Source organism: Narcine bancroftii, unplaced genomic scaffold (genome assembly GCF_036971445.1).
Source record: "Narcine bancroftii isolate sNarBan1 unplaced genomic scaffold, sNarBan1.hap1 Scaffold_116, whole genome shotgun sequence".
Classification (NCBI taxonomy): domain Eukaryota; kingdom Metazoa; phylum Chordata; class Chondrichthyes; order Torpediniformes; family Narcinidae; genus Narcine; species Narcine bancroftii.
Genome location: NW_027211851.1, coordinates 645230 through 656393, shown reverse-complemented (window position 1 = coordinate 656393; position 11164 = coordinate 645230). Strand labels below are relative to the sequence as shown.

The window sequence follows — 11164 nt, the reverse complement described above, 5'->3', positions numbered from 1 at the left end:
CGAGGTAAGATGAGCAAGACCATTCGATGTGAAATTGGAGCGTGCGCGCTACTGTGATGGGTGGAAAGGTGGACACACGCCCAAAAAATCAAAGTCAAAGACTCCTTTATTACACTGGCTGCTCTGCTTCTATTCTCTCCCTGCTGCTGTCGACTGGAGTGATGTCACATCCATGCCGGCCTCCAATTGTTCAGTGTTCCCTTCTTTGTTGATTCCTGCCGTGCGTGTTGTCCCCTGGTATGAAAGTTGTTGGTCCCCGTGGACTCTGAACAGTTGCCACATTCGTCGGCCATCTTGTGTACAGGGTGGCATCCCAGTTAGCATGATGCCCCACCTTCCTAGAACCAGCGCTGTTCGCTGCTTTCGGTCGTCTATATCTGGGTCGTGGGGGCTGAATTTGCTAATGTCCTGATGTGCTGGTTTGAGGTGGTCAATGGTGAAAGTCTCTTCCTTCGCACCGATATCCAGCACACTCACCATGATGTGTGGAATGTGTGATATAGAAAATTTAGGTTAAAAAGACTTAATTTAAAATGTGATGATTAATCATAAACAGGGAAGCCAGAACGGACAGAGAGTTTACTAGCAGTCAAGGACAGAAGGAGCTGCTGAATATGTTTTTTTAAACCTATCTTTTCATGGTCATAGTGAGAGACATGCAGGAGACAAAAGATTGATAAGAAGTGTGAGAAACAGAATTCAGTGAATGTAGAGTTCACAGCGTACGTAACGAACGTGATAATTAATAATGCAGTTATACTAGAATGTTTTTGTAATACTAACCAATTAAAACAGTATTAATAAGAAGGGGAAGGGCAAATAATAAAGGTATAAAAATCAATGCACTGTATGTATCGCGGCTTAACTGGTGAGAAACCAGTTGAGTCCAACTCTGCAGACTTGTAAATAAAGCTTGTCGTGTCATCAGTTTTAAAGAGACTCATGTGTGAGAAGTTTTATTTCTGACAAATGGGGGCTCGTCCGGGATCTACACTCCGGCGGTGAGGGGAGGCGAGAAGAGGGACATCGGAGGCGGTGCACCCCGCTGAATTCAGCGGCTCCTAGTCCCTTGCTCGTCGCTTCGGGCGGCTTCAGCGAGTGGTATCCGGACAGGGTGACACGACAAGACGGAGAGGAGAAGGGTGACGGTTCAATCCCCGGGAAGACACCGGTAAGTGACGACTTACGATTGTGGTGTGGGGATTGGGTAACAGGTGTAACGGGATACACCTGTTTGGATAAAAACCTAACGGAATAGATTAAGTATAGATCTTTTGTCGTTGTGTGAGGACCCTGTCGCGGGACTCTAGGATAGACCCCAGGGAAACCTCGGCGGTAACCGAAGGAGGAACAGCACCTCCGACGAAGTGCCGAGAAGAGAGGGGTCAACCCCAGGAAAACCTCAGCCGTAACCGAAGGAGGGACAGCACCTCCGACGAGGCGTCTGAGAGGAAGGGAGTAGGGTCCAGAGCGAGAGGGTCCTCAGCAACGATAAACAGATCTAGGTGGGAAAATGGGAGGATCAAAATCTAAGGGCTCGTCTGAAAATTCAGGACAATTCCTGGGAGTACCCCTTGACAGCCCTTTGGGGAGAATGTTTGAAAATTGGGATAGTAAAAGATATCGGGACAAAAACAAGAAAAAGATGGTCCAATATTGTCTCCTTTGGTCAAAACAACCTATTAAAGGTTCCTCGGTCTGGTGGCCGAAATTTGGATCTGATGAGGATTGGGTTAAACAAGCATTAAACATATATGTAAATTCGAGACCAAAGGTGAATCAAGAAGAGTCAGCATATGCATTTTGTTGGGTTCCCTGGCCAGGATCCTTAACAAAATGTTTTAAATTGAGAGTGGCAGGAGAAAAGAAATGGGAACCTCTGGACAACCTTCCCCCTCCTTATATTCCCCCGGTGCCTACTGCGCCCGAGGAAAGCTTATTACCAGAGGGGAAAGGTGATGAATCTGATTGCCCCGAAGGGGGCCGGGATAAAAAGGATGAATTAAGGGAGTCGGACCCTAAACTTCCACCGGTAAACCGACCCTGGACAAGATCCCAGACTGGTCCAGGACCATCAAAGTTTTCAATAAACCTAAATCCCCTGAGAGAAGTTCCTATGGGAGGACCGGGAGGGGGAACAGGATATGTGAATGTTCCCCTAACTAGTACAGAGGTGCGGGGATTTAAGAAAGAAATGAAAAAGTTATTGGAAGATCCTATAGGACTGGCTGAACAGCTTGACCAATTCTTGGGACCAAACACATATACGTGGGAAGAGATGCAGGCAATAATGGGAACATTATTTTCACCCCAGGAGAGGCAGATGATTCGACGGGCTGCCCTCCTCATGTGGGAATATGAACAACCTGGGGACCCTAGACCCCATGAACAAAAATATCCCTTAAATGAACCCAGGTGGGACAAACGAACACCCGAGGGATTGGCAAGTATGAGACAATATAGAGAGTGGACAATTAAAGGGATACGGGAGGCTGTGCCAAAGGGTCACAATTTTACCAAGGCATTTGGGAACCACCAGGGGAAAGACGAGTCCCCTACTGATTTTTTGGAGAGGGTGAGAAAGAATGTCCAACAGTATGCTGGTGTGGACCCTAGTACACCAATGGGTGAACAGCTTATTCGAATTGAATTTGTTTCCAAATCATGGCAAGACATTAGAAAGAAACTAGAAAAGGAGGAGGACTGGAGTGAAAAACCCCTAAGTGAACTGTTAAAAAAGGCACAAAAAGTATATGTGCAGAGAGAAGAAGAAGATCAAAAGAAGGCGACAAAGGTTATGGTACAGACTATCCGACAGATGAATGCTGAATCCAGAGGGGAAAGAAAACAAAACCTTCCTCTAAACAATCCAAAATATCCAAGAGAGGGAAGACCCCGGAGGTTCGTTAAGTGCTATTACTGCAATGAGGAAGGACACTTTAAGAGGGAATGCCCCCGATACAAGAGGGAATTGCGTGCCCTCGAACTTATGGAAGAAGATTAGGGGTGTCAGGGGTTCCAAATGTTAGGGACCAAATATAAGAGGGAACCCCTGGTAAAACTAAAAATTGGTCCCAAGGGAGAAGAGGTGGTGTTTATGGTGGACACAGGAGCGGAACGAAGTAGTGTAATAACTGTGCCAATCGGAACTGAGCCTATAAAAAGTAATTTGACAATTTCTGGGATAGAAGGGGCTCCCAGAATGGTATCAATAATTCCCCAAGTAACAGTGAAACTGGAAGAAAGAGAAGGGGTACAAGACCTCTTGTTATTACCTTCGGCTGGATTTAACCTCCTAGGAAGGGACTTACAGGCTCTCCTAGGTTTGGGTGCTCTCCCTGTGGACGGAGAAGTGCGAGTCCACCTCTGCGCTTTAAAGGAAGAGGATGAACGGCAGATTGACGAGAGAGTCTGGTATAAGGAGGGAAATCGAGGAGGTCTGGACATCCCACCTTTACATGTCACATTAATACCAGGTCATCAGCCGGTAAGGAAACGTCAGTATCCTATTTCTTTGGAAGGGAGAAAAGGGCTACAGCCGGTAATTGAGACTTTAATACGAGACGGACTATTAGAAGAATGCATGTCACCTTATAACACCCCTATACTCCCAGTAAAAAAGTCAGATGGATCCTATCGCCTAGTTCAGGATCTAAGAAGTTTGAATGCTATTGTTCAGACCCGCCACCCAGTGGTGCCTAATCCCTATACTATTATGAGTCGGATTCCCCCAGACCATGAGTGGTTTAGTGTTATCGACTTAAAGGATGCCTTCTGGACTTGTCCGTTAGAAGAGGAAAGTAGAGATATGTTTGCGTTTGAATGGGAAAATCCATGGACAGGTAGACGGAGACAGTTTCGGTGGACTGTATTGCCCCAAGGGTTCACTGAATCTCCAAACCTGTTTGGACAAATGCTAGAACAAATCCTGATGGACTATCCACAATCTGATGATTCCCAACTAATGCAATATGTGGATGATTTACTATTATCAGGACCCAAGGAACAAGAAATGAGGAGAGAGACCATTAGACTCTTGAATTATCTGGGGAAAAAGGGTCTACGAGTGTCCAGAAACAAGTTACAGTTTGTTGAGAAAACTGTGATATATCTGGGACACCAGATAAGTAAAGGACAGAAACGGATTACCCCTGAACGAATTGCGGGAATCACTAGAATGCCTTTACCCCGTAATAAGAAGGAAATAAGACAATTCCTGGGACTCTTAGGATACTGTAGGTTATGGATAGAGGACTACTCAGCTTTGGTGAAGTTTATGTATGATAAACTGACAAATGAAAATGACTATCCATTGAAATGGACCCAGGAGGAGGAGGGATGGTTCGAGGACTTGAAACATCGCCTAACACGAGCCCCAGTGCTCACTCTGCCCTCTTTAAAACAGCCCTTCCAGCTATTTGTCACTCATAACCAAGGAACAGCTGTGGGAGTTTTAACACAGGAAAAAGGCGGTCAGCGACACCCAGTAGCTTTCCTTTCCAAAATGATGGACCCAGTGTCTCGCGGATGGCCGACGTGTATCCAGGGAGTAGCGGCTGCTGCTCTGTTGGTAGAGGAAGCACGTAAACTTACTTTTGGAGGAAAGATGACTGTGTACACCTCCCATTCTGTGAGTGTTTTATTAACACAAACTGCCCATCGATGGCTGACTGATTCTCGCATATTAAAGTATGAAACCATTTTAATGGTTGGAGAAGATTTACAGTTTGCAAAAATTAATAGCTGCAACCCAGCTCAATTTTTATACGGCAGTGAAACAGAGAAAGAGGTGGAGCATGACTGTGTCGAGTTGACAGATCTTCAGACCAAGACCCGAGAAGACCTTTGCGATACTCCGCTGGGAGAAGGATATGAATTCTACATTGATGGCTCCGCCAGATGTGTTGACGGAATGAGAAGAAATGGGTATGCTATAATAGAAGGAAATACTTGGAAAGTAGTAGAATCCACGAGACTACCCGGAAGCTGGTCAGCACAATCCTGTGAACTATATGCCTTGCAGAGAGCCCTCAGAATACTGGCAAAGAAAATTGGAACGATTTACACAGATTCCAAATACGCATACGGAGTAGTGCATACCTTTGGTAAGATCTGGAAGGAGCGTGGTCTAATTACATCAAGAAGAAAGGAATTGGCACACGAACAGATGATTACTCTGACTCTAGAAGCCTTAACATTACCCCAAGAAATAGCAGTGGTCTACATACCAAGCCATCAAAGGGGAGATAACCCGACAGCAATTGGAAACAGACTGGCTGATGAAGAAGCCAAAAGAGCAGCCATGCAACAAGAAGTCCGTTTGCTGACTTTAATCCCAATAAGGCAAGGCATAAAGACAGCTCCCATTTTCACTGCTAAGGAAGAAAAGAACATGGATCAGCTGGGCGCAAGCCAGTTACCTGATGGAACATGGAAAAACACCAGATGGAAGAATTGTTCTAAATAAAGAAATAACTCGCAATATTTTAAAACACCTGCATCAACAGAGCCACTGGGGCACCCAAGCCTTATGTGACACAGTGCTGGAATCTACACCTTGGCCCAACAAGAGGTGCAAAATTGTTACCTATGCACAAAAATTAATAAGAAGATAATGAGGACAGGGACCATGGGAGGTCAACCATTAGCCATACGCCCTTTTCAACGTATCCAGATCGACTTCACAGAGTTACCTCAAGTTCAAAGATGGAAATATCTGTTGGTGATAATAGATCACTTTACCCGATGGGTAGAAGCCTTCCCAACAATAAATACTACAGCCTCTACAGTAGCTCGCCTCCTCCTAGAGCAGATAATCCCCAGATATGGTATAATGGATTCTATAGACTCAGACAGGGGTCCACATTTTTCTTCAAAAATCCAGCAATTGATTTGTGATGCATTACAGGTCTCTTGGAAATTACATACCCCTTGGCATCCACAAAGCTCAGGGAAGGTCGAACGTATGAATGGAACACTAAAAATCCAATTGACAAAGTTAATGGTGGAAACTAAAATGCCTTGGATAAAGTGTCTGCCCCTAGCCTTATTGAGAATTCGTACTGCCCCACGAAAAGATGTAGGGCTGTCCCCTTATGAAATGATGTTTGGGCTTCCCTTCTGGAGTACAGTTGAGGGGTGTCCCACCTTGGGGGAAGGGGATATATTTGTTAGGAACTATTTACAGGCACTGTCACGCTCTCTTACAGATTTACGAAAGAGAGGACTATTGGCACAAACACCGCCTCTAGACTTTTCTTTACACAAAGTGGAACCAGGAGACTGGATTCTTATCAAGACCTGGAAGACTGAAAAACTCCAGCCCCAGTGGGAAGGTCCATACCAAGTTCTCTTAACTACAGAAGCTGCAGCACGAACAAGAGAGAAGGGGTGGACACACGCATCCAGATTTAAGGGACCTGTAGAGGCGCCACAGGACCCTGATACGAACTCAGATTGGACTTGTATTCCTGGAGAAAAACCTCTTACCTTACGATTTCGCAAAAAGACTTAATTCACAATGTTATTGTTATGTTCTTTGATTTTTCTTAGTTTGCCTATGTCTTTATCAGGTGTGAAATGTAAGAAATGCAGAGATACAGTGGTCCTGTTTCAGGACCACATTTGGGGAAGAAAGGAAGGTAATTTCATTTCCCATACCTCAGTTCCTGAGAAATGTTGGGCAGAAAATTCCACCCAACATCCATATACCCCTTGTGTGGAAAAAGAAGGAAATAATATGGGTCATTATATACAGATTCCTAATACCACTCCTTTCCCTCTTAACGGTTGGAAAGGTGACTCAAGCCCACCATGCCCTGATGGACTCTGGTTTTGCATACACCAACGTACTGTTCCAATGAGAAGTTACACTCCACACTCGAAATTGCCTGTCCCTTTAAGACAGCCAGACTTAGTTCGAGTCCATCCAAATAACCATGTAAGTTTCGGTAATGTAATTGAGGGAGATAACCTTTTTGTAGATCTGGCAACTAAAATTGCAGGAACTTTTAATGTCACTAATTGTTGGGTCTGCGGGGGTCCACGGATGTCAGAACAATGGCCTTGGTGGGGAGAACCTCTCAATTCATTGACCATGATTTCCCGCATTTGGACAACTAACCGAACGAGATCAAGAGAAACCTGGTCTCTCTCTAATGTCCCCTCTGGTTTTTATTGTCTCTCACGAGCCGGCAAATACCCAGTAGGAGAAAGTCCCTGCAAGGCTGTATGGATTCGCATTTCGCCTGGTGTTTTCACTTGGTTTCCTAAACCTCAGACTTGGTTCTTATCCACTGTTTTTAAAACTAATTGCCTACCCCTGTCTAATAGCAGTATTCAGTTTTGGAATTGTACCACTTCCACCATCACAGGACCATACCAATCAAATCCTGTTCTTAAAAGAGTTTGGGAAAGGGGGTATGGAGTATCCACAAATGGATTATTCTGGGTATGTGGTAATAAAGCTTATACTCGTCTTCCCTCACAGTGGAGTGGAACTTGTTTCCTAGGAATAATCGGCCCAGAATTTTTCCTTCTACCCCACGATCACGGTCATAAATTAGGCGTGAAGGTCTTTGATACATTACATCGTGAACCCCGCTCTACCACGGTACATTTGGGAGAATGGAGAGATGATTGGCCTCCAGAGCGCATAATTCAATATTATGGTCCCGCTACATGGGCTCAAGATGGATCTTGGGGTTATCGTACTCCTATATATATGTTAAATCGCATAATTCGCTTACAAGCAGTGCTTGAAATTGTTACAAATCAAACAGCTATAGCCCTGCAATTACTTGCATCCCAGCAAGGTCAAATGCGCTCTGCTATATATCAGAACCGTCTAGCCCTAGACTATCTCCTAGCCACGGAAGGAGGTGTATGTGGCAAACTTAATTTGACTAACTGCTGCTTACAGATTGATGATAATGGAAAAGCCATTCGTAAAATCGCTGATAATATTCATACATTGTCCCATGTACCGGTTCAAACCTGGCATCCTTTCCCACAATTTAATTGGATGGACAAATGGTTTGGAGGAACCTGGTGGCGTACCTTCTTGTGGGTCATCGGAGGTATTTTATTCCTCCTACTTATTTTGCCCTGTATTATTCCCTGTCTACGCAGCCTGGTGATTTCCATGGTCGAACAAGCTATGCAACCAGGGGGGATGGGAGACCCTGTAAGACTTTTATTTCAGCGTGAGATTAATGTATCATAAAACATTTCTCTTCCCTAGCTTAGAATCCCCATTCATATCTATACATATATTCAACACATTTTAAAGAGAGAAAGGGGTGGATTGTGATATAGAGAATTTAGGTTAAAAAGACTTAAGTTAAAATGTGATGATTAATCATAAACAGGGAAGCCAGAACGGACAGAGAGTTTACTAGCAGTCAAGGACAGAAGGAGCTGCTGAATATGTTTTTTTAAACCTATCTTTTCATGGTCATAGTGAGAGACATGCAGGAGACAAAGGATTGATAAGAAGTGTGAGAAACAGAATTCAGTGAATGTAGAGTTCACAGCGTACGTAACGAACGTGATAATTAATAATGCAGTTATACTTAGAATGTTTTTGTAATACTAACCAATTAAAACAGTATTAATAAGAAGGGGAAGGGCAAATAATAAAGGTATAAAAATCAATGCACTGTATGTATCGGGGCTTAACTGGTGAGAAACCAGTTGAGTCCAACTCTGCAGACTTGTAAATAAAGCTTGTCGTGTCATCAGTTTTAAAGAGACTCATGTGTGAGAAGTTTTATTTCTGACACTATCATAATTTGGCTCACCAAATTATGAGTAAAATCATGATCCCTGTTCATGAAAACCCATTACTTTCAATGTTACACAGATATACTAGGAAGAATTCTGTAATAAAAGTGAATAAAACATTGAAAGAATTTTCCCCTAATCAATGCTGAGATTGTAGCGCACCAGGCGACCGGGCAAGCATAAAAGGCCAAATCACTGCAACACTTGGACAGTCCAAGATGGCACAGAGTCCCCTTTACCACTGAGAAGGAGCCTGGGCCTAGCACCATGTGCGGGCTGAGATGCCCTTGACTTCTGCGTAGCGACCAGCCAGCTGGAGAGTGATGCCACAATGCAATGACGTCACTGCTGGAAGTCAGGGGCACGTCACCAGAAGTGGGTGGGCCAGTGAGCACACGTGGGGAATTTAAACCAGTAAATTCACCTTGTGGGGACGTCTCTTTATTTGGTTGCGCTGCTGCAGCGGATGCTACAAATCGATAACTTCTTACTTGCTGCAACCAAAAAGGTCTGCAAGATACACCAACCGAAATAGAAAACATGACCAGAAATCCCAGAGATCATAAATTCAAAAGGATTGGTGAAATCTTGACTCTGTATTGTTAACACCAAAGTCCCTATATTTTTAAGGCATTTGGACAAGTAACTGAGAAACATTGCATTTTAAAAACATGGTACGTCAACTTTATAAAAATAACATCTAACTTGATGAAGAATGTGATACTACAACAGGAAAAACGGATGGAATCAGACACATTCTATGAGCATTGGGAAGCAAAGAAAAATGGATTGGTTTTCCATCCCTTCCGAAGCGACCCAATGACACCGACAGGTCCTCCCCGACCTGCGACCGTAGTGGAGTCCAAAGGTCCCACAATGGTCGCTTCGGGGTGGGGGAAGGTCCACGATGGTCGCAAGTCGAGGTTTTGACCCCGTGCGAAGAGCCGTGAAGCCTTAGAGCCTATTTTTAAAAATCAAATGATTTGACAAAGGAGAACAGAGACACAGGGCACAAAAGACCCAAAATGTCCGGATTGACTTTGTGACTCAGGATCCATTGGATGGGGGCAGCCATCTTAATTTCTGTGCGCATGCGCCAGTCATCAGTTGGCGCTTGCGCAAATGTTTCGCTTCGTCGCCCTCAATCGGCACATGCGTATCTGCAACATATGCGCAAAATCACCACGCATGCGCCAACTAGACTTGCCAATCTCCTGCCCCCGCCACCTCCCGCTGCAAGTTACCCCGCGGCCTCCAGCCTCGCCCTGTCGGCGTCATCAGGCCTCGCACCCCGCCGGTACCGGCGCTCCCGGGTGGGTCCCACCGGGCTGCTGGTCGCCCGTTTTCCCTGGACCGCGCAGCTGAGGATCCCGGCGCCGCCGCCAATTTCTTCCCGTTGGGCAAGCGGGGACGCGACGGACCCTGAGCAGACGATGCCGCCGCAAACGTCCCGCCTCCTCACAGCACGAGCCAATCAGCCCGCGAATCCGCCTATCAATCCAACCCGACTTCAGCGTCCAATCAAGTAGCGGCCTCACCGAATCAGCCCATTGACTCGTGCAACGGAAGCAACCAATCAGCGAGCGATCGAACACAAAGGCGCACCCAATCAGCATCGCAAGACAGAAGACAGGCAATCGAAAGAGCAGGAGACCCTTCAGCCCTTCCATTTCCAGCTACCCCAACAACTCAATCAAATCCTTAGATTTCATAGGATCACTTTGTCTTGGCTCCAAGATTCCTCTGATCTCAAGAAATACATTGTACCCCAACTACAAGGGAGACTATTTATTCTCAATCTTTCCTCCAAATTTATTAACGCTTCCAATTTAATGTCTGTTAATTTTTTCAAAGTATCTGCATCTACGTTAAATGCATGTGATCCCTCTACGAATGTGTCCGCCAATAAACTCATCACAAGTCCATGGATCCCAATTTCAAATGAACCTTCAATAGGGTAGAAAATTCCAAGAATATTTCATTTTCATTTAAGACATTTCTTAAAGTCTAAGCAGCCGATCGGTTATTGGGAAATTGTGACACTTGGTGTTCGGCTCCTTTGCATTATCGTCTCTCGATCCGTGCTGCTGTGTCCTTTCATAATGTTGTAAGGTCATCTCCCTTTTTTCCAATGACAAAGAGATCCATATTCAAACTTTCCTCCTATCACCCGGTTAAAACATCCCAGAAACAAATTTGACAGTATGTGTGCACTTCTCATTCTTCATATAAGGAAACTTGACACGTGACTCCCGATGTGAAATTGGAGTGTTCGCGCTACTTTGAAGGGTGGAAAGGAGGACACACACTCAAGCAATCAAAGTTAAAGATGCTTCATTACACTGATAGCTCTACTTCTATTCTCTCCCCGCTACTGTCG

The 11164-nt window shown here is 44.8% G+C and overlaps 1 protein-coding gene across 1 annotated transcript; it reads left to right on the top strand.

Annotated features, from left to right (window-relative positions):
• The first annotated feature begins 232 nt into the window (after positions 1–232).
• Positions 233–8753, top strand: LOC138750317 (endogenous retrovirus group 3 member 1 Env polyprotein-like). The gene is made up of 2 exons (XM_069912402.1): positions 233–1171; positions 6210–8753. The coding sequence occupies exon 2, from the start codon at positions 6521–6523 to the stop codon at positions 8222–8224; it is 1704 nt and encodes a 567-aa protein (XP_069768503.1). The 5' UTR covers positions 233–1171; positions 6210–6520; the 3' UTR covers positions 8225–8753.
• The last annotated feature ends 2411 nt before the right edge of the window (positions 8754–11164 follow it).